The following is a 23,501-nucleotide window of genomic DNA, read 5'->3' on the forward strand; positions in this document are numbered from 1 at the left end:
TTCTCTCTCTCTGTCTCTTTCTCTCTCTCTGTGTCATCCTCTGTCTCTTTCTCTCTCTCTGTCTCTTTCTCTCTCTCCCTCCCTCCCTCCCTCTCTCTCCCTCCCTCTCTCCCACAGAGGTTCAGCCTGGGCCAACACTCTTTCACAGAACCTGCAGGCATCCCTGCTCTTCCTCTTCATTTGGTGGAAAAAGATCCATAAGGAAACCTGGGGAGGTAGGGAAAAAAGCGGAATATTTTTTGCCCCCTGGGGAGGAAGGAGGGAGCATTTGAGAGAATCGCCGGAACAGCTGGAAACCCTTTTGTTCCCCTCCTTCCTCTTTTCAAAAAGTTATTTTATTTATTCTATGTTTATATGGCCTCTCGTCTCACCAAAAGGTGACTCTGGGTGGGGTACAATAATCCCACATTGCAAAGCGCACCCACAGGCATAGACACACACTCACACCCACAAACACACAGCAGACACCCAAACTGACGTAGGCACGCAGATACACATTAAAAATACACAGACACACAAACAGACACATACACAAACATAGACACACAAACACACCACAGATACATAGACACCCAAACAGACAGACATAGACACACAAACAGGCAGACACACTCACAGAGACACAAACAGATACAAATGCACACACACATACACAAACAGATATAGACACACAAACACACCACAGATACATAGACACCCAAACAGACATAGACACACAAACACACACACACAGAGACAGACAAACAGACATAGACACAAACAGACACACCCCCACACAGATACACAAACAGAAATGGACACACAAACACGCAGACACACCACAGATACATAGACACCCAAACAGACATAGACACACAAACACACACACACAGAGACAGACAAACAGACATAGACACAAACAGACACACACACACACACAGATACACAAACAGACATGGACACACAAACACGCAGACACACCACAGATACATAGACGCACAAACACACGGAGATACACACACAGATAAAACAGACACTGCTCCAACAACCGGAGGCTTCTAAGAAGAGGCTGGACAAGCCTTTGTCTGAAATGGTGCAGGGTCCCCCTGCCTGAGCAGTGGGTTGGACTAGATGGCCTCCGAGGTCCCTTCCAAATCTGTTGTCCTGTTATTCATACCCACAGAGACAGACAAGACACAAAGACACACGCTTGGACACACCAACAGACATAGAAGCACGCAGAGACAGCCCCCCCGCTCACCCTGACATGGCAGCCATCTTGTTTTATAGGCTGGACGATGGAGTGCTTACAGGAATGGGGTCCCTTCATCTGCCTCGCCCTGCCCAGCATGTTTATGATCTGCATCGAGTGGTGGACTTTTGAGATCGGGAGCTTCCTGGCAGGTGAGACCCCTGACCCTTTTTCTCTCTCTGTCTCTCACCCACCAGGCGCAGGGGTGGGCAACTATGGCCCTTTTATGAATTATGGACTTCAACTCCCAGAATTCCTGAGCAAGCCATGCTTGCTCAGGAATTCTGGGAGTTGAAGTCCATAATTCATAAAAGGGTCATAGTTGCCCACCCCTGCACCAGGTGGTCTTTCAGCTGTCTCTCCAGGCGGTGAGTGGCTTCCACGCTTAGGTGGAGTTACACAGGTAGCCCTCGACTTGCGACCACGACTTAACCCAAAATGTTATGTTGCTAAGCGAGGCGGTGGTTAAATGAGTTTTGCCCCATTTTTACGACCTTCCTTGCCGTCGGTTGTTAAGTGAATCACTGCAGCGGTTAACTTAGGAGTGCGGTTGTTCAGTGAACCAGCCTTCCCTCCCCCGTTGATTTTTGTTTTGCGGAAGGTCGCAAAAAGGGGGATCAAGTAACCTTGGGACACTGCAGCCGTCGTAGGTATGAGTCAGTTGCCAATAATCTGAATTTTGATCCCGTGACCATGGGCGATGCAGCAACGGTCGTTAGTGTGAATGAGGCCATGAGTCCCTTTTTTCAGTGCCGTTGTAACTTGGAACGGTCACTACATGAGCTGTTGTAAATCGAGGACTACCTGTATAGGTAGCCCTCACTTTATGACTAAAACTGACCCTGAAATTTCTCTGCATGGGCCATGACAACATGGCATTCCATCAGATTGTCTGGTTTTTATCGGTGATGCGGTTGTGGGGCCAAAGGTTTCCACCAACTTCATCTATTTTTATTATGACGTTGGTTGGTTGCACAGTCAGATGTTCCGACTGGATTTGGGCATTTTTTGTCCACCCACTGAGACCTTCCAAAGACCTAGAATAGACAGGTGTGAATGTTTTAATAATATTAAAGGCTTTGTGGCAGGATGTCAGCCGTTCCAAGCAAAGCTGCCTTCTGCAATTGACTGGTGATGAATTTGTCAATTCCGATGGAGTTCAAGTGGTGCTCCCCCACCCATCCAGATGTTTAGATAGCATTTGGCATATTTTTTAAAAAAATTACTGTAAGTTTTTATTGAACAGACACAAAAAAGAAAAAGACATTTAAAAACAATGGATGTGGTGCAATCATCCTGACACACCTAGTTGTCTTACATTGCTAATTCATATAAAGAATAATACATTTTATATACATAGTATATAATATATACATAAACGTTAATCGTTTTTTATATTTTTTGATCCTTCTTAGTTTCCAACCAGTGATACTTTCCCCATATTTTGTAGTAATCAGAATCATCCTTATTTTTTTAATTCTTGTGTCAATTTATCCATTTCTGCACAATTCCAAATTTTCCTAATTATTTCTGTTTCACCTGGAGTTTCTTTACCTTTCCATTTTTGGGCATAAACTAATCTTGCAGCTGTGATTACATGAATTATTAAATATATTATATCTTTGTCATATTTTCCCACTTTTCGTGTCCTTCCAAAGGACCTAGAATAGACAAATGTGAATGTTTTAATAATATTAGCAGTCTCATGGCAGGATGTAAGCCATTCCAAGCAAAGCTGCCTTCTGCAATTGACTGATGGTCAATTTGTCAATTCCGACGGAGTTAGACTGCATTTGGCATTATTGACTACCTGTCAAGTTATTCCCAAGCACCTGGGATAACCAGATGTTGTTTAATAAATATTTCGTGGCAGGATGTAAGCCGTTCCAATCAAAGCTGCCTTTTGCAATTGACTGATGGGGGATGTGTCAATTCCGATGGTGTTCAAGTGGTGCTCCATTCGTTTTGGGATTGCACTCAAGATGCCTGACACTTTGGGTACTACTATTCCTTTCTTTTGCCCTAGTCGTTCTGTTTCTGTTTGTGGGTCTTCTCTTTGTGATCTTCTCCAGTTCTTCCTCTTCTCTTCTGCCGCCACATCTACTATCCAGACTTTTTGAGTCTTTCATATCAAGAAAGTTTTGTGGCAAGTTTTGTGCTATCTGTTTCAATTCTAAAATACCAGAGCAATTTAGCTTTTATGAGTGAATTTACTCTTCCAAACTTTCGGATTCATTCTGGAGACCATCCTCAGTGAATTTCTGTCTAACTCTGTGTGCTTTGGGCTATTTTGTGTGTGGCTTATATGGTGCCTGTTATGTGTGGCTTTTTAGTTTTGGATTGGGGTGTTGATGGCCGGCTATTAAGTTGTTGGCTGTTGTGTCCTTGTGCTGCCAAGCCCTCACCCCCTAAATACCTGGTAAGTTGTTGGTAAATGAGCACTCCTGTTGACTGATAAGGGGCCTCTTTCCCAGGCTTCAATTACTTCCCCGGCTGTTTTTGTACCTGCTCTTCCAACAATCTTACTACCTGCAAAATTGAATGTTGATGGCTTTGTTCATGACAAATGTTGATGACAACATTCACAACTGTATCTATTTTGTGGTCCCACCAGTTCCTGCCTGCAGGCAAATGATATTTCTTGCTTATTTTATTTTTGCTACCCTGTTTTCCCGAAAATAAGACTTATCCCAAAAATAAGCCCTAGCATGTTTTTATGTGTGTGCATAATAGAGGCCCTACCCCACCCAAAATAAGCCTTACTTCAGTCGGCTGCCTGCCCTTTCCATCCGGTTGCTTGCAGTGCTGTGGCCACAAGGCGGGGTGGAGGTGGTGAAGCCGCCTCATGCACCTCGGCACTGGCTTACCTCAGGGCCTCCGCAGCCAGGTCATCCACGCTCCAACACCTGCCGCACAGCGGCAGCAACAGCCTGAGCCCACGTGGCCCACATGCTCACTTCTTCTGCTTGCTCACAGCCGCAACAGAGCGGGAGGCAGAGTGGTGTGCTGGTGTTGGTGCCACGGCCACAAGGTGAGGCAGGTGTCGAGGCGTGGATGACCTGGCTGCGGGGGCTCTGAGGTAAGCTGGTGCGGGGCACATGAGGCAGCTCCAGCCCCCTGCCTCATGGCGGCGGCAGTAGTGCACCACGTGGCCTCCTGCCCCCTCTCAAGCAAGCACAAGAAGTAAGTTTCTTGCAGAGGTGGTATTCATAGATTCTAACCAGTTCTGGAGAACCAGTAGCGGAAATTTTGAGTAGTTCGGAGAACCGGCAAATTCCACCTCTGACTGGCCCCGCCAACCCCATCCCTTCTCTGCCTCCCATTGAGTCCTAGCTGATCGGCTGGGCCTTCTTTGGTTGCCCTGCGGAGGAGAACGGAGCTGGAAAGCAGGTTAGTGGGGTGGGGAGGAATGGAAATTTTACAGTAACCTTCCCCTGCCACGCCTACCAAGGCATGCCCGCCAAGCCATGCCATGCCCACCAAGGCAGGCCCACAGAACTGGTAGTAAGGTTTTTTTTTGAATCCCACCACTGGCCTTTTGTACATGAGGAAAAAAAATAAGACATTCCCCGAAAATAAGCCCTAATGCTTATTTTGCAGACATGATATTCTTCCGATTAAAATCGGAATTCCGATTTTTTTGGGAATCGCCCCCCACCCTTTCCCCCCACCCCTTCTTCTCCTCCTTCCCCTCCCCTCGGAGGCCCGAGTCAGGAGTTGCTACCGCTGGCACGGCTCCGTGCGGCTCCAGTCCGCGTTGCCTCGGGAAGGGAAAGGCAAAAGGAAGAGCCGCAGTGGCGCTTTGCAACAGCAGCAGCGGCTCCCGGTTTTGCCTTTCCCTTCCCGAGGCAACGCGGACTGGAGCCGCCTGAGCCGCGCCGGCGGTAGCAACTCCTGACAGCCCAGCCGGATACCTGAGCGGAGCCCGGGCGGTGCGAGTGGAGGCCGCTGAGCGGCAGGAAAAGGGAGCTGGGCAGCCACAGACCAGCCTCCGTGCAACACGCGGCCTTGGCCCCACCACCAGGGAAACAGCTGCCCAGCTCCGGAGCTGATCCACACCTGACCGGCTGGAAAGGAAGGGTGTGTAGCGTTGGTGTTGTGTGTGCGATTTCTTGGTGCGCGGCGGGGGGTCTCTTTTGGCCGGCCCCGATTTTTTTTTCAGAGGGGAATATCATGCCTGATTTTGGGGCCCAAGAAAACATAAGACCCGGTCTTATTTTTGGGGAAGCAGAGGTATTACCATTCAATTCATATGCCGCTTGTCTCACTGTTTTGTGTAACACTTCTGAATCCCAACCACGTTTTCTCTCCTCTCAGGGTTAATGAGTACAGTGGAATTAGGCGCTCAGTCCATCATCTACGAACTGTCGACCATCGCGTACTTGGTAAGAATTTGCTCAATTCAGAAGGCGGGGAAGAAGAAAGAATGAACACCCATGGGAGGCTGTGAGAAGCAGGATGTCAACTCATAAAATATTTCCATGGCCTTTTTAGAGTTGCCAACAGAAAGGGAGGGGGGGAAAGGGGTTTCATAGAGCAGTGCGGCAGCTTGGAAATCGAAAGTGCATTCCATAAATAGTTTTTCAAAGATAATAACTAGGTGACTGAAGTTTCTGCCAGGCGAATATCTAATGGGAGAGCATGATGGATGACTCTGGGCTATGGAGGTGTCCCATTGGAGAATATGAATTATGATATACCCAGGGGATGGGTGGGGGGAAACCAGGATCAAGGGTGAACAGCGAATTATGTGTCTCAGAGTTGGCCATACCCAGGCAGTGCTGACATGTTAACTCTCAATAAATCCTTTTGAAGTTTTGGAAGTTTGGCTCGAGGCTCATGATTTAAAAAGGGGGGAACTGCCGGAATCCTGACACAGGAAACATTACTTAAAATGGAAAATTTCTCATTTGCATCTGAAGGCTAATGGGGCAAACTGGGGCAGCAGGTTTCCTGCGACAGCAAAGCTCAGCTAGTCGTTACTGAGGTTAAAAAAAATTCATAGAAAGTAAAGATTTACAGTATTATCTTGATACTCAACGGCTTTGAAACTTGTCGAATTCGGTACGGGCAAGCCTCAGCTTACGACCACAATTGAGCCCAAAAGTAATGTTGCTAAGCAAGGCGGTTGCTAAGTGAGTTTTGTCCCCATTTTGTGATCGTTCTTATCACAGTTGTTAAGTGAATCGCTGCAGTTGCTAAACCAATAACCCGGTTGTTAAGTGAATCTGGTTTTCCCCCTCGATTTTGCTTGTCGGAAGGTCGCAAAAGGGGATCACGTGACCCCGGGAGACCGCAAACCGTCGTAAATATGAGTCAGTTGCATCCGAATTTCAATCACGTGACCAATGGGGGATACTGTAAACGGTCGTAGGGGTGAAAAATGGCCACAAATTATTTTTAGTGCTGTTGTAACTTCAAACGGTCACTAAGCAAACTTGTCATAAATTGAGGACTGTCTGTGCATTATTCCTTACGGGAAATATTGTTTGGTACTTTATCATTTTTGGAACTCCTCGCCCCTGTGCCCTTGAATGAGAAGCTGCGAAGAGGACAAAATGCAGGTGGGACTCGACTCACGAACACCAATTGAGCCCAACACTTCTGTTGCTAAGCAAGACAGTTGTTAAGTGAGTTCTGTCCCATTTTACGACCTTTCTTGCCTTAGTTCTTATAAGGGAATTGGTGTGGTTGTGACATCAAAAGTTTGAGAAACTAAAGTATGCCTTTGGTTGGGTTAGGGCAGAGATCTCCAAACTTTAAGACTTGTGGACTTCAACTCCCAGAATTCTGCATAGCTGGCTGGAGAATTCTGGGAGTTGAAGTCCACTGTCAGAATTCCGGCAGTTACCCCCATTGAAGCCAAACTTCCAAAACTTCAAAAGGATTTATTGGGAGTAAACATGCTGGCACTACGAGGCACATCATTGTCACCCTTGACCCTGGTTTTCCCCCACCCCTCTGGGTGTATCGTAATTCATATTCTCCAATGGGACACATCCATAGCCCAGAGTCACCAATCACGCTCTCCAGTTAGAATTTTGCACGGCAGAAACTTCAGTCACCTGGTTACTATCTTTGAAAACATTTATGGAATGCAGTTTTGGTTTTGCAAGCTGCTGCAGCAGCTCCTCCCTCTCTTTCTGTTGGCAACTCTAAAAAAGACCATAGAAATATTTTATGAGTTGACATCCACAAGTCTTAAAAGTTGCCAAGTTTGGAGACCCCTGGGTGAGGGGGTTAACCCTGGTTGGGTTTGCACCAAGAGAATCTCTCCAAACCAAGGACTTCACTCACACGAGCTTTTTCTCAGCTGCCACAAGGGATGAGCGTGGCCTCCAGTGTCCGCGTGGGGAATGCCTTAGGCGCAGGGGACGTTGACCAGGCCAAGAGGTCGTGCATCATGGCCCTCCTTTGCACCGGTGTGTATGTCTCTTTAAACCTTGGAGGGGGGCGGAGTTGAATGCCGGTCCGGATGGAGAATCCTCGGAGTTTGAAGCCCACTGACCTCTAACGTTGCTAAGGTTAAGGGACACAGCTTTAGCGGATGCCTTGTCCTACCTAAGCAGAGTAGAGGACCTCAAGGACCCTGCTAGTTTAAAAGAGCCTCAGAATCCACCCTCGATCGCCCTGATAGAGATGGATTGAGGGAGGGATAATTGGATGAACGGATTGACGGATGGAGAGGGAGAGAGATGTAGAGATGGATAGATTGATGATAGATGGATGGATGGATATTGATCAATAGATGGATAAATAGATGATAGATTCATAGATGGATAGGCTGGGCAGGAGGTAGGTAGGTAGGTAGGTACAGGTAGATAGCTTGCTTTCCCGGCTCTGATAATCAGATTCATCGCACTGTGTTTCTCAACAATACGACCCTCCACCAATAGGAAGCCCCCAGCCATGATTTATTGGCATAAAATCAAATTAAGCCCCTCCCCTGATAGGAAATGAGGGGCTTGAGCTTTGTTTTTGCTGCCTGCGTTTGGAGCACTTTACCATACAGCAACACACACCGCGGCGTTTGGCGAAGGCAAAGGGCGCTCCTGTGGCCGCGGCCAGGGGGTGTTTCCTGGTTCTGCCCAGCCCGTACGGCGCCCGGCCCTGGCGGGAAGCCAAAGGCAAATCCTCAAGGTGGGTGGAGGGGAGGTGGCTGCGTGCCCCCGGAGCTGCTTCCTCAGGAAGTGCCTCCAGGGCCGTGGCAGGCAAGCCGCGGGTGTTTCCTGGTTCTGCCCAGCACGCGCGGCTCTGCCACGGGGCACTCGTTGCCTTGGTGACATTCGGTGCCGGTTGCAGGTGGCGGTGGCAAGCGGCGGCGCTTCGCTGAGGGAAAAGAGACAGCGGACCTTGCTTGCTTTCCTGCACTGCCACCCGGATGGCCTCAGGAGCGGCGGACTGGCTGCACGAAAGGGTCGACAGTGACTTGATCTCTGAATACGTGCTTTCCACCTCAGCTTGCCAGCCTTGCCCCGCTGAGGCGATACTGGCTCCCGCCAAAGAACAAGGGAAACACCCCGGCTTGCTTTCCCGGCTCTGCTCAGCTACTGATAGGATGAGCGGAGGTTTTAAAATAATTCACTTTACCATCGAGGCAAAGGGGCGGCCACAGGAGCGCCTGAAGCCAAGTGTCTCCTCAGGGCTCCGGTTGCAGGGAGGAGCCCTGACTGGTAACGCTACGGCAGCAAGGGAGAAGGGAAATTAACGGTGGCGGAAGGTCTCCCGAACATCCAAGCTGTCGCCGCCCGCCCACCCGAGGATGCAAGGGGGGAAATTAAGAGTCACCCCGAAAGCGTCCTAGCCGGTTTTCGGGGTCAAAAATAAGGCCGGCCTTATTATGTGAGAAACACGGTAGATAGATGGATGATAAGATATCCATAGATTCATAAAAGAGATAGATAGATAGATAGATAGATAGATAGATAGATAGATAGATAGATAGATGATTGGATGGATGGATGGATAGTTGATAGATAATGATAAAGATACATAGATTCATAGAAAAGATAGATAGATAGATAGATAGATAGATAGATAGATAGATAGATAGATAGATAGATACATAGATAGATACATAGATAGATACATAGATACATAGATAGATGATAGACAGAGATAGATAGATAGATAGATAGATAGATAGATAGATAGATAGATAGATAGATAGATAGGTAGATAGATAGATAGATAGATAGATAGATAGATAGATAGATAGATAGATAGATAGATAAATGATAGATAGATAGATAGATAGATAGATAGATAGATGATAGATAGATAGATAGATAGATAGATAGATAGACAGACAGACAGACAGACAGACAGACAGATAGATAGAGATGGGCTCCATTTTTGGGCCTCCTGGGTCTCAGGAAATTAAGGCCCGGCCTTATTATGTGAGAAACACGGTAGATAGATGGATGATAAGATATCCATAGATTCATAAAAGAGATGATAGATAGATAGATAGATAGATAGATAGATAGATAGATAGATGATTGGATGGATGGATGGATAGTTGATAGATAATGATAAAGATACATAGATTCATAGAAAAGATAGATAGATGATAGATAGATAGATAGATAGATAGATAGATAGATAGATAGATAGATAGATGATAGATAGATAGATAGATAGATAGATAGATAGATACATAGATACATAGATACATAGATACATAGATAGGAAGACAGGGATAGATAGATAGATAGATAGATAGATAGATAGATAGATAGATAGATAGATGGATGGATGGATCATAGATAGATAATAATAAAGATTGATACATAGATTCATAGAAGAGATAGATAGATAGATGGATGATAAGATATCCATAGATTCATAAAAGAGATGATAGATAGATAGATAGATGATAGATAGATAGATAGATAGATAGATAGATAGATAGATAGATGGATGATTGGATGGATAGATGATAGATAATGATAAAGATACATAGATTCATAGAAGAGATAGATAGATGATAGATAGATAGATAGATAGATAGATAGATAGATAGATAGATAGATAGATAGATAGATGATAGATAGATAGATAGATAGATTCAGATTAGATATAGACAGACCGGTAAAGACAGATACAGATGATAGATGATAGATAGATAGATAGATAGATAGATAGATAGATAGATAGACAGAAATGAATGATTGATAGATAGGTAAATTGATAGATTGGTATATAGATAAATATGGATAGAGAGAGAGAGATCTTACTTTAACCCCCTTGGCTTCTCTAACTCTGAATTTTTCCCTCCCCACTTGACAATCCCCTCAGACCCATCCGCCTCTCCCCTCTCCCAAGGCATCATTTGGGGTCCTTAGAGCAGCGAAGGAGGGGTGGCTGAAGCCCTACCCGCTACCCCATTGGACCCACATTTCGGACCCTAACCCTCCTCTCTGCCTTCCCAGGGGTCCTTGCGGTGGTTTTCGCTGCGCTGCTGGCGGCCCTGAAGGATGTGGTGGCCTACATCTTCACGGACGACAAGTGAGACCCCCTCCTCGTTCTTTTCCCCTTTGTCTCAGGAAGGGAAGGAAGGAAGGCCGGAATGGGAGGCTGCCTGCCGTGCCTCTGCATGTACAGGTGGTCCTCGGTTTACGACTGGTCGCTCAGGAGCGACTATTTGAAATTATAACCAAGCCACCAAAAGCTGCTTACTAAAACCATTTCCCAAGTTATGACCACACACACACAAACACACACGCGCGCACGCACAGGGTCAGTCAATGCGACGGTTGTAAGTGCGAGAACCGGTCACAAATCTTTTTTTTGTTAAGTGCGGTTGTTAACTTCGAACGGATGCTAAACAAATGCTTGTAATTCTAAGGCTACATGTATATGAACTTTTTCCCCCAGTGCAGACTTTAGAACTCAGATCTCCTAATATATAATTTCTCCCCCTTAATAGAGAAATTGTTGCTTTGGTCTCCAAAGTGATGCTGATTTTCTCACCGTTTCACCTGTTCGATGCCATGGCGGTGAGTTTCCGGCGGGGCTCAAAGCCGTGGGTTGAGGTGCGAATCCTCTTGGCGCCCAAATGGGCTTTCGTAGCCATGAGGACTAGAAAACCTGCTCCTTTTAAAAAGATTTTTTTTTTTAAAAAAAAGGGGGTCTTTGGGGCAGCCACATTCTCTGGGCTTCCTCCCAAGCAGCTCCACACAATGTGCCCTGTCCTTGGGACAACAACCTTGGGAGGTAGGCCAGCCAAGTGGGGATCTTAAGCCATCCTCGTCTCGGGATGGAGAGACCCTTTTAGGGGACTGCCCTAACCTCCCTGCTCTGCCTCCATTCATCAGGCCACTTCCGGAGGGGTGCTGAGGGGCGCCGGCAAGCAGAAAATTGGCGCCATCGCCAACGCGGTGGGCTACTACGTCGTCGGGTTGCCCATTGGGGTTACACTGATGTTCGTGTACAAGCTTGGCGTGATGGGTGAGCCGGCCGGGAGGGGCCGTTTTCCCTTTGCAAGCTGCCCTCCAGATGTTTGGCTTGGTCTGTGGGACTATCAGCCAGCCCTATGTGCCTCATACGGTGTTTGAGATCCCATTATCAAAGCCACAGTGGGTCCCTCCCCATCTGGTGGCAGTGAGTTCCACGGGCAAACTCACCATCTAAAACTGTGTTTCTCAAACTCAGCAGTTTTTAAGAGGGGAGGACTTCCGCTCCCAGAATCCCCCAGCCAAGGATGCTTTAAGAGGGGAGGACTTCCGCTCCCAGAATTCCCCAGCCAAGGATGCTTTAAGAGGATGGACTTCCACTCCCAGAATTCCCCAGCCAGGATGCTTTAAGAGGAGGACTTCCACTCCCAGAATCCCCAGCCAGCCTGCTTTAAGAGGGAGGACTTCCACCCCAGAATTCCCCAGCCAAGGATGCTTTAAGAGGGGAGGACTCCCAGAATTCCCCACCAGCCTGGACCACTCCCAGAATTCCCCAGCCAGCCTGCTTTAAGAGGGTGGACTTCCACTCCCAAATTCCCCAGCCAAGGATGCTTTAAGAGGGTGGACTTCCCCCAGAATTCCCAGCCAAGGATGCTTTAAGGACTTCCACTCCCAGAATTCCCCAGCCAAGGATGCTTTAAGAGGGGTGGACTTCCACTCCCAGAATTCCCCAGCCAGGATGCTTTAAGAGGGGAGGACTTCCACTCCCAGAATTCCCCAGCCAAGGATGCTTTAAGAGGGGTGGACTTCCACTCCCAGAATCCTGCAGCCAGCAGGTTTTAAGAGGGGAGGACTTCCACTCCCAGAATTCCCCACATAGGATACTTTAAGATGGGTGGACTAGAACTCACAGAATTCCTCAGCCATCCATGCTTTAAGAGGGACGGACTTCAACTCACAGAATTCCCTAGCCGGCAACCCCCAGGCTAGAGTGATTTTGATCCAACCTACCTAGCAGGATTGTTATGAGGGAAAATGGGAAGAGGCTTTTATACACAGCTTTAATCTCTAGGCAATGTTTCTCAAACTTACCCACTTTAAGACGGGTGGACTTCAACCCCAGAATTCCCTAGCTAGCTATGCTGGCTGGGGAATTCTGGGAGTTAGTCCATCCGTCTTAAAGCTGCAGAAGGTTGAGAAACAGGGCTCTGGAATAAACCACTTGCTCTCCCTGCAGGTTTGTGGACCGGATTAATCGTCTGCATCTCTCTGCAAGCTGCATCCTTCTTGGTTGTCGTCTTACGCATGAACTGGAAAAAAGCCGCCGAAGAGGTAAAAATCTCTGCCTTGCAGACTTGATTGTGCCTTGCCCTCAGGAGTACCAGCTGAGGAATGGGTTCATGGGCTCGGCTCAGAAGAAAAGCAAACCATCGGCTCCTATGGCAGGGGTGTCAAACTTGATTTCATTGAGGAGCGCATCAGAGTTGTGTGTTGCGGGCGCCTCTGGAGGCCCGAGCATTCTGCCAGCGAAAACGGGCTCCCGAGCTCTGTCTACGGCTATGACGGCCTGCTCCGACCCTCTGCCAGCGAAAACAGAGTTTGGGACGGGCGCATGCAGCCCTCCTGAGCTCCGTTTTCGCTGGCAGAAGGCACCTGTGAGCCGATCCTTTTCTGTTTCCAGGGCAGCCCCGTGGGTGAGATCTAAGGACTCCGCGGGTGGGATCCAACCCCTGGACCTTTGAGTTTGACCCCCCTGTAGTATGGCGCATTTGTTCTGCTTGTTTTGTTCGGCTTGTTTCTCTTAGGCTCAGATTCGAGCTGGACTAACAGCCAGAGAAGGAAGTCCTGAGGATTCTGTCAGTGCAGGTAAAAATGCTCTACCCTTTACTCTTTGTGTGATGTGATGTGCATGGTGTTGGAAAGGAAGCCTTTTGGTTTTTTTAAACAATGTGAAAAAAATTTGGACAACTTTTAAAAGCACCCATTGGCTGTTACAAGATTTATTCGACTGCATTTTACATTTGGTCTGCCATGCAAGGCAATCTATTTTATTTATTTCTCTGGACCCCACCTTTATTATTTTTTGCCAGTACACCTTCCTCCTTTTCCTCTCTTTTCCCCACCAGAACAATCCTGTGAGGGGGGTTGGGATGAGAAAGAGAGTAAGTGGCCCAAGTGTGGTTCTAAGGCCAGGCCTGCTGTATGTCCACCAGAAACAGATGGTCAGGTCGAGCGTATCAATCAGTAATGTCTACTTATTTGCATGTGGTCTCCACACAGATTATCTTGCGATGAATTTGGAGGTGCCCAATGGAGATACTCCCAGCTGTTTTGTCCACCCGGGTGAAAACTTAGAGGACCATGAGCCTCTTCCCGGCGAAGAGGTGCCCCAGTTTATTGCTTCTCCGACACCAGGGGCCTTATCCCGCAAGCAACTTCTTCTCCGGCGCGGACTGGCACTGCTGTTAGCCGTCGCCACCTTGCTTTTAGGGGTTGTCATCCATCTCCTGCTCTGAGAACGGCGGAGTTGTGCAACATGGGAAGACCAAAGAGGGCAGCCGTTTGGGAGACCTTCTTACCTCATTAGTGCTCACCCCCAAAGAATCTAAAAGTGATCCAGCCTGGGATCTGATCCCCAGGAATGGTTGCTCTTTTACCATCAGCCTGGACCAACGATGGGGAAAGACTTGGTGGAAAGACTTAACTTGCCTTTAAAGGCACTTGGAAAATCACATTGGAATAAATCCAAGTGTTTAAAAAAATTTTTTTTAAAAAAAAAATTGGTGTTTTGTATTTTAACTTTTTTGGAATAAAATAAAAATAGATATTAAAAAAGAAAGGAAAAAAATCACATTGGAATATATCCAGGTGTTTTCTTTACACGTTCACTGATAAAATTGCTTTTTTTTAAAAAAGAAAACTGTTGAGGGTTTGGTTGACCACTATGCTTCAAGGAGGTCCCCAGGTGGGGTCAAAAAAGTCAAGATGGCAGCTTTGATGAGTCGACTAAAGCTCCCAATTTTTGATGTGCATAAAACAGGGTGAATTTTCACGGTGCTGTTGTGGGAGCCATCTTGATTCTTGACCGCTCCTTGCTGCCACCCATATCCTTGTAACTCTAATGTCACTCCATGCCATCTATGTCTCGGTGGTCCTTGACTTACAACCACAATCAGGCCACAATTTCCTGGTGCTATAAAGCAAGACAGTTGTTAAGTGAGTCATGCCCAATTTTGCAACTTTTTGCCACTGTTGTTAAGTGAATCATGCTGTCATGCAAATTTGGCTTCCATGACTGACTTTGTCGCTTGTCAGAACCTGGCTGGGAAGGTCGCAAAAAGTCATCACACGAGTCTGTGGCTCTGCAACCGTTGTAAATACGAGCAAGTTGCCAAGTGCCCAAATTTTGATCATGTGACCGTGGGGATGCTTCTTACGAGTGAAAAACGGTCCGGAATCACTTTTTTCCATGCCATTGTAACTTTGAAAAGTCACTAAACAAACGGCTGTAAGTCGAGGACTACCTGTATGGCAAGAATGATTCATAACAACTTCTAACTTTGATTAGTTTTTCCTTCTTTTCTTTTTCTTTTGTGTTTCTTCTTCCTCTTCCTCCTCCTTTTGTTTCTTCTTCCTCCTCCTTTTGAGTTTCTTCTTCTCCTCCTTCTCTTGTGCTTCCTCCTCCTCCTCCTCCTCCTCCTCCTTTTGTGCTTCTTTCTTCTTCTCCTCCTTTTGTGCTTCTTCCTCCTCCTCCTCCTCCTCCTCCTCCTTTTGTGCTTCTTCTTTTTCTTCTTCTTCTCCTCCTCCTCTTGTGCTTCTTCTTCCTCCTCCTCCTTTTGTGCTTCTTCTTCCTCCTCCTCCTCCTTTTGTGCTTCTTTTTCTTCTTCTCCTCCTCCTCTTGTGCTTCTCCTCCTCTTCCTCCTCCTCCTCCTCTTGTGCTTCTCCTCCTCCTCCTCTTCTTCTTCCTCCTCCTCCTTTTGTGCTTCTTTCTTCTCCTCCTCCTCCTCTTGTGCTTCTCCTCCTCCTCCTCCTCCTCTTCCTCCTCCTCCTGTGTTCCTTCTTTTGTTTCTTTGTTTCTTCTTCTTCCTTCTACTTTCCCCAAAATTATGGACTTCTCCAAATTTCTAAAACACATCCTATGTCCAAAATAGGATTGTTTGAGCTTGGTCACTGGTGTTTTGAAGAAGAACCCCTGGTTGATTTATTTCAATGATCCATCAGTTTGTTTTCATCTTCTGAGGAGTTTTCTCCAGCACCCGGAATTCAAAGGAATTCTTCTCCAAAGTGTTTCTTCAGGTCTTCCAATGATGTTTCCATTAGCACTGTGACTTGAGTTCCCTCCACCTGGCTACTGGTTACCCTCTTCTCTATCCTTCCAATTTTTTTAGCATCAGAGCTTCTCCAGGGAGCTGAGTCTTCCAGTTGATTATATGCCGTCAATCTAGTGTCACCTCTTAGTGACCTCATAGATAATATTTTTTCTCCAGGAAGATCTGTCTCCAACTTAATCTTTCAGATCTTCCAATTGCGGCCCCATAACTTGAGTCCCTCAAACTTGCTGCAGATTGTCCTCTTCTTCTCCAGAAAGTTGGATCGTCACATCATGCATCCAAAGTAGGGTGGTTTGAACCTGGTCATTTGTGCCTCGAGGGAAAACTGCGTTGACTTGTTTGATAATCCATTGGTTGGTTTTCTTGACGATCTATGGTCCACTCAGTTGTCTTCTCCAACACCAAATTTCTCCGGCAGCATTGTTAACTAGGGTATACAAAACCTTTGCCAGACCAATTCTCGAATACAGCTCATCCCCCTGGAACCTGCACTGTATATCGGATATTAACATAATTGAGAGGGTTCAGAGGTATTTCTGAACTCCACTTTCCACTCACAATAGAATTCTTGAAATTTTGGGCCTGGACAATCTGGAACGGCACCGCCTGCGGTCCGATCTAAGCATAGTTCACAAAATGGATGCCTGCTATAACATGTTGCCTGCCAATGACTTCTTCAGCTTCAACCACAATAACACACGGGCAAACAACCGATACAAACTCAAGGTAAACCGATACAAACTCGATTGCAGAAAATAAGACTTCTGCCACAGAGTGGTCAATGCCTGGAACGCCCTACCTGACTCCGTTGTTACAGCCTCAGCTCCTCACAGCTTCACGTTCAACTTCAAACTGTCTACCGTGTGCAGAAATGAGTAAATTGACATTTGAAATTGGAGAACAAGAAGATAAACAATTTTAGAAGATATGGGATTTGTTTTATCAATGGTTGGACAAAAAAAACATGGTAATGTAATAGACTAGGTAGTTTTGTAATAGAATTTTAATAGATTGATATAAAATATAATATAGACATATATAACCACTGGATGGAAGTACAATATAAATTTCATAATAAAGTTTGGAATATCTCGTATAAAGTGATGGAATAAATAGTTTAGTCACGGATGATTAATAACTGATAAATATATAAACATGTTAGTTTGACAATGTGAGAATTTATATAAACCGTGAGCAATGACTATGAAAAGATAGTACAAAAGATTTGTAACCAACTGACACACTGTATGTATATAAAATGGAAGATGGTTTTATGTTTTTATGTTTTGTTTGTATATGTTTGTCTTAAAAAATAAAAACTTTGTTTTTTTAAAAAAAACTCTGCTGTGGACCTCACCCCATTCCTAAGAGGTCCTTAAAGGGGGCATACTGTCCCTGTCTTACTGTCCCCATTTATTTGTATTTACTCCCTTTATTCTTGTTTGCGTTCATTTTTGTTATCTTGTAGGTGTTTGACAAACAAACAAACAAATAAGAATACACTTCCTTTCCTTCTTCACTAAAGTCCCAACTTTCCATAGATGGTCACAGGGAGAACCATGTTTTTCACGATTCTGATCTTTCTAGGTCAGTGGTGGCTAACCTTTTTCGGCTCCCTTTCCGATAATTGTGTGCACACCAGAAGGCAATGCATGCTGGCCCCCCCACACCCTCTGCGCATGCGTGCCGACCCCCTCATGCGCCATGCGTCTCTGCGCATGTGTGCGCAATTCCCCTCATGCGCCGCACATCTTTGCGCATGCATGTGCAATTCCCTCGTGTAGCACCCCCTCCGCATGCCCATGTCTCCCATGCACCCCCCTCCGCACCCTGTACATGCGCGCCAGATACCCAACAATCAGCTGTCGGGCGATGGTGGCGCATGCGCATGCACAGTGGGGCTCTTCATGGTGACCTCTCGCGTGCCTGGGGGAAATGGCTCTGCAGAGAATCTATGCCACTGTGGCATAGATTCGCCAACACAGTTCTAGGTGGAGACACATCCCAACATCTGGGTATCTTCTCCAAGACCTTCAAGGCTGCTCTGTTATGATATGTGCAGCATAACCCTTGAGTAACAAGGATATGCACATGGAAACATTTATGAGAGTAGTTATGAATAATTATTCAGCCACACACAGCTACACTGAATTGAGTTAAAGTTTACTTTAAGAAATAGCACAGTCCAATAAGCGGTCCAGGTCATATCGTTCTACAGTCCAAAGAATATCCAATTACAAAAGTCTTCTTACCGGTTGCCTTTGTCATTTACAGTAAACAAAGATATCAAAGTATAAGCACAGCAGAGAACCTTCGATAGCAACAGAATGTCAGAGAGAGCAAGCTATGATCTCTAGCTCCCTCTTATGGTAATTTGCAATATAATCAACCAATCGGAATATAGTACAAATCAATACAGTAACTTTGTCTTAAAGGTCCTGTTAGGAATAACATAGGTTACCTAACGTGGTTTGGGTAAAATAATATATATAAACTATGATAGTGAGTTTATATGTGTGTGTCACTTTAACTGCAAAGCATGTAATTTTGGGTACGGCTGTAAATCGCCATAAGAGGGAGCAAGAGAACTGAACTGTATTGTTGGCTTACTGGATTGCTTGCCGACGATGATGGATTGATGGTGTGATAACTGCGAGTTCTCGGGTGCTGTTGCTGAAGGAAGAAAAGAGTTTTTACTTCTGCTTATCTCATACTAGAAGAGATAAATTACTGGACTCCAAACTCCTGGGTCCTTTGAGAGTTTGACCCCTGTATGGCATGACGACCTGCTTGTTTTGTTCGGTTTGTTTATCTTAGGCTCAGATCTTGAGCTGGACCAACAGCCACAGAGAAGGAAGTCCTGAGGATTCTGTCAGGGCAGGTGGGGTGTCACCTTCACTTTTGTGATGTGATGCATGGTGTTTGAAAGGAAGCTTTGCTTTTTAACAATGTGAAAAATTGGATAACTTTTTAAAAGCAGCCATTATTGTTATGAGATTAGATTTTGGACTTTTGCATTTTACATTTGGTTCCATGCATTAATCTATTTTGATGCATTTCTCTTGGACCCCACCTTAGCTTATTATTTTTTTTGCCGGTACATCTTCCTCTCCCTCTTTCTTTTCCCCCACCCAGAACAACCTGAGGGGCATGAGAAAGAGAGTAAGTGGCCCAAGTGTACGGCATGCCTGCTGTGGGGGTTACACACCAGAAACAGATGGTCAGGTCGAGCGTATCAATCGGTGGTTCCACGCGACATTTGCATGCGGTTCCACACAGATCATCTTATGGCGAATTTGAGGCAACCTGATCCAGATAATACCTCCCAGCTGTTTTGTCCACCCGGGTGAAAAAACTTATGACCACAGAGCCCTTCCAGGCTGTACAGGTGCCTCAGTTTATTGCTCACGCCACAGGGCCTTGTATCTCCGCAGCACTTCTTTCTCCGCGGGATTCACCAGCAGCTGCCACCGTGCCTTTAGGTTGGTCATCCATTTTCTGTTTGAGAACGGGCGGGATAGCAACATGTGGGAAGTATTCAAAGAGTAGCTGCTTGGGGAATTCCTTTCTCACTATTAGCAGCCACCCCTAAGAATCTGCAAAGTGATCCAGCCTGGGATCGGATCCCCAGGGATGCATGGCACAAGTTTCACCATCAGCCTGGACCAACGATGGGGGTAGCACGGGCCAGGAAAGATTTAACTTGCCTTAAAGGCACTTGGAAATCACATTGTGAACAAATCCAGGCGGCAGCGCAAAAATTTTTTTAAAAAAAAAATTGAAGTTTATTTTAACTTTTTTGGAATAAAATAAAACAGATAAAAAAAGGAAAAAAAATCACATTGAATATATATCCAGGTGTCTTTACACGCCACTGATAAAATTGCTTTTTTAAAAAAAAGAAAACTGTTGAGGGTTTGAAGCGACTGACTGTATCAAGGAGGCACTGTGTGGTGGGTCAAAACATGGCAGTTTGATGAGTCGACACTAAAGCTCCCAATTTTTGATGTGCATAAAACAGGGTGAATTTTCAAGGTGCTGCTAGGGAGCTATCTGATTCTGGACCGTTCCGCGCATGCTACACCCATATATCCTTACAGTAATCAATGTCACCATGCCATCTATGTCCTCGGGTGGTCCTCGACTTACAACCGCGCTCTCGCCACACTTCTGGTGCTATAAAGCAAGAGCAGTTGTTAAGTGAGTCGCGCCCAATTTTGCAACTTTTGCCACGAGTTCTCTGCTGTTGCTGAAGGAAGAAAAGAGTTTTTACTTCTGCTTATCTCATACTGCGAAGAGATAAATTACTGGACTGATATCTGTAAGTTTAATGAACTCTTTTTTGACACTGGACTTTGCAACTGATTAATCCCTGGACGGACTGAACTAAGTGTATGATATATGGACTGTTTGACTATGCTAAAAATCTTACTGGAATAAAACTATTTAACTAGCACATTGTATCTGTTTTACTGAGTGTAAACTACAACAACGTTTATCTCACATATTTGCCTGCCTGCCTGACTGCCGTGCAGGTTCTGCTAGGGTGTATATCCCTAACAGGTACAAACATACATTGTTGGTTTATATATTGCCAACCCAACTAATTGGTGGACAGATTCCTAACATGCTCCATTGAGCGTTACCACACAGAGTATATTTTAACTGTTTATTTTTTTTAAAACGGTGGATGGTTCATCTCCAAAGGCCATCCTAAAGCCACAAGGACTGACGCATGCCATTGTTTTCCTAAAGTTCCCAAATAACATAGCAAAAGTCGGTCAGCGAACGTCAAGACATGAACCTGCCAAAAGAAACTAGATTCTCACTCCCTTGACCCCATCAAATCTCTCAGTCTCTCTGATAAGAGAGACCTTTAAATACGGGTAGTCCTCGACTTACAACCATTATTGAGTGACGGTCATTAAATGGGTCATCAGGTGACTGCACCCAATTTTTTCCCCATCTTTTTTTTTGGGGGGGGGGGGTTCAAGTAAATGCGATGGTTGTTTAAGTGAATCCATGGTGGTTTGTGCCAGAAACCGGAAGTAAATAATGGTTTCTGACAAACTATAAATGATGGTTATTTGACTATACCAATGGACACAAATGTAGTCCATTGGTACTGGGTGGAAAATATATATATAAAGCACTCCACCCAAAGCAATTAATCCAGGCTATGTGGGAACACAAGGCTGCGCTGCCCACATGTCCTGCCCACCTGCTAGCCCCCACCCTTTGGCCAAGCGCAAACCTTACCTTGAGTAGAGCCACGTGAGCTGGAACTGGGAGGTAAGACCAACGGCAGGGGAGTGAAATCGGCCCCAGGGTGGCTTGCTGACGTTGGTGGGAAATTCGGTCCCATATTCTAGAGCTGCAGGAGTCACAGGACTGGCCCTTTGGTCATCCCGGAGCAGCTGCTCCAGCCCATGGCAGGCCGGTGCACCCAGGTGGAGGAGCAGCTGCTCCGGGATGACCAAAGGGCCAGTCCTGTGACTACTGCAGCTCTGGAATATGGGACCGACTTTCCCACCAACGTGAGCAAGCCACCGTTAATCAAAATTCGTATTAGCGATTCGCGGAATTTAAAATTATGAGTTTGGTGGTCCCTGAGGTCCAAAAGGTTGGCGACCCCTGATTTAAGCAATATTGCAGATCATGTGTAAGAATTACATACTGTCCTCAAACCTCCCTTCAAGGTAGGCCAGGAAACAAGATTGGAAATCCAATCCTAAAAAGAAAAAAAGATCTCTTCCCTGAGTCAAATCTGAGCAAGGGTTGGTCTGGATGACCTCAAGGTCATTTTCCAATGCTAGGATTCTACCACTCAACAGGTCAAAGTACTCATTCTTTAAAAAAAAAAAAAGGAAGATACCCCCAAGGAGAGCATTCAGCCTTGGATCAAAGATCTCGCCCTCGTTGTCCATCAGAAATTTAGGGACAGCTTCTCACCAGGACGAAGAGAACCCAGGCAAAACGGGGCAGAAAAGTTACTTGGTGGTCCCCTTTCCTAAAGTTACTGACATAACCCTGATGCAAGAGGAGGAAACCAAACGAGATGGGTGTCAAGCAAATCTAAGAAATAATTAAAAGAAATAAAACCAATATCAAATGGGAGTCACACGGTAAATCCACCCTGAGCTCCATCAACGGAAGATTTTTAATGCAACGAGTTAAATTCGATAACATAAATTCAAATAAGATTAAAAAGATGTTCTTTTCAAAATGCAGGGCTACTTGGAAGCCACAAGGGGGCGCCTGAACCTCACAGTGACTCTTTTCCCATGGAAGTTTTGTAAAAAATCATATTTTTTTCTCAAGATTTGGGGGTCTCAGCAGAGTTTGTCCTTCTGAATACTCCACTCAGCCATCTTGGCTTGTTTGGGGGGGGAGGGGGTGTTTTCTGTCCCCCGAGAGGGTTGGTTGCATGCCAATCTTTTTAGAAACAAAGCCAAACCTGGTTTGTCTTGTGGGAAAGCCACCTTTATCAACTTAAACCAGTTTTTCTCAAATTCAGCAGCATTAAGGGTGGTTGAACTTCAACTCCCAGAATTCCCCAGCCAGCATGTCAGTGACCATTTGAAGTTAACAACAGCGCTGAAAAAGTGACTTGCGATTGTTTTTCACACTTACGATGGTCACATCCCCTGGTCCCGGGATCAAAATTTAAACACTTGGCAACTGGCATGTACTTATGACAGTTGCAGTGTTCCAGTGACACGGGATTCGATTTTGTGACGTTCTGACAAAGCAGAGTCAATGGGGAAGCCAGGTTCACTTAACAACCGTGTTAATAATGTAACAATTGCAATGATTTACTTAAGAACCGTGGCAAGAATGGGTGTAAAACGGGGCCAAATCTCACTTAACAGAAGTCTAGCGGCAGACATTTTAGCCTCCAATGTGGTCGTAAATCAAGCAATCCCTGTGTATGAAACAGCCCAACATTCACCAATTTTAAGACAACAGAAAGCACCCAGTCGCTAGCTGGTTTAACTTTAGTGGCTTTGTAATATAAGGGAACACAAGCTGGAGGAAATGCTGGGCTGTGACAAACTGAGGCTTGCTCACATCCTGGTTTGTTGTCCTTCCAAGAACATTTCTTTCCTGCAGTTGGAAACGAACATGGTTCATTTCAGGGTTTGGCTAAAGGCCAAATTAACTTCCCCTCTTTCCTGAAAAAAAAAAAAAACACGACTTAATCTGGCACGATGTACAAAGAATCCACCAAAACGCAGGAAAAAAAAATCAAGGCTCATACCTCTTTTTTTTTTCAGAAGACCTTCTGTCCCCAACTTTTCCCACCAGAGAAGACTTGGGTTCGAGTCCACCCACAGCCACTAAAGGCAGTGGGTAATTCCAAGCTCCCTCTTCTGGCCAAGCCTCCCTGACAGGGTTGTTTTAAGCGAGGGTAAAATAGAGAAAGAGAAAAAAAAAAAGATATTTGTGAGCTTGGGGAAGTTGGGATGAAACCACGTTTAGATCTGCAGTTTAGATCTCCACATTTTTCAGCCTTCCATGCTGGCAGAGGAATTCTGGGAG

The 23,501-nt window shown here is 45.7% G+C and overlaps 1 protein-coding gene across 2 annotated transcripts in view; it reads left to right on the top strand.

Annotated features, from left to right (window-relative positions):
• The window catches only part of SLC47A1 (solute carrier family 47 member 1), a 38,942-nt gene extending 24,466 nt beyond the window's left edge, over positions 1–14,476 (top strand). For both annotated transcript variants that reach the window (XM_087971605.1, XM_087971661.1), the window contains exons 8-17: positions 118–215; positions 1,270–1,383; positions 5,549–5,616; positions 7,545–7,653; positions 10,666–10,741; positions 11,163–11,232; positions 11,551–11,683; positions 12,866–12,960; positions 13,434–13,494; positions 13,909–14,476. In XM_087971605.1, coding sequence (XP_087827731.1) covers positions 118–215; positions 1,270–1,383; positions 5,549–5,616; positions 7,545–7,653; positions 10,666–10,741; positions 11,163–11,232; positions 11,551–11,683; positions 12,866–12,960; positions 13,434–13,494; positions 13,909–14,144 — 1,060 coding nt within the window. In that variant the 3' untranslated portion in view covers positions 14,145–14,476. The remainder of the gene's footprint in view (positions 1–117; positions 216–1,269; positions 1,384–5,548; positions 5,617–7,544; positions 7,654–10,665; positions 10,742–11,162; positions 11,233–11,550; positions 11,684–12,865; positions 12,961–13,433; positions 13,495–13,908) is intronic.
• Positions 14,477–23,501: the final 9,025 nt, after the last annotated feature.

The sequence above is a fragment of the Notechis scutatus genome, chromosome 1 (assembly GCF_049901735.1).
Source record: "Notechis scutatus isolate UNSWTSFEM ecotype Mainland chromosome 1, rNotScu1.2, whole genome shotgun sequence".
Classification (NCBI taxonomy): Eukaryota; Metazoa; Chordata; class Lepidosauria; order Squamata; family Elapidae; genus Notechis; species Notechis scutatus.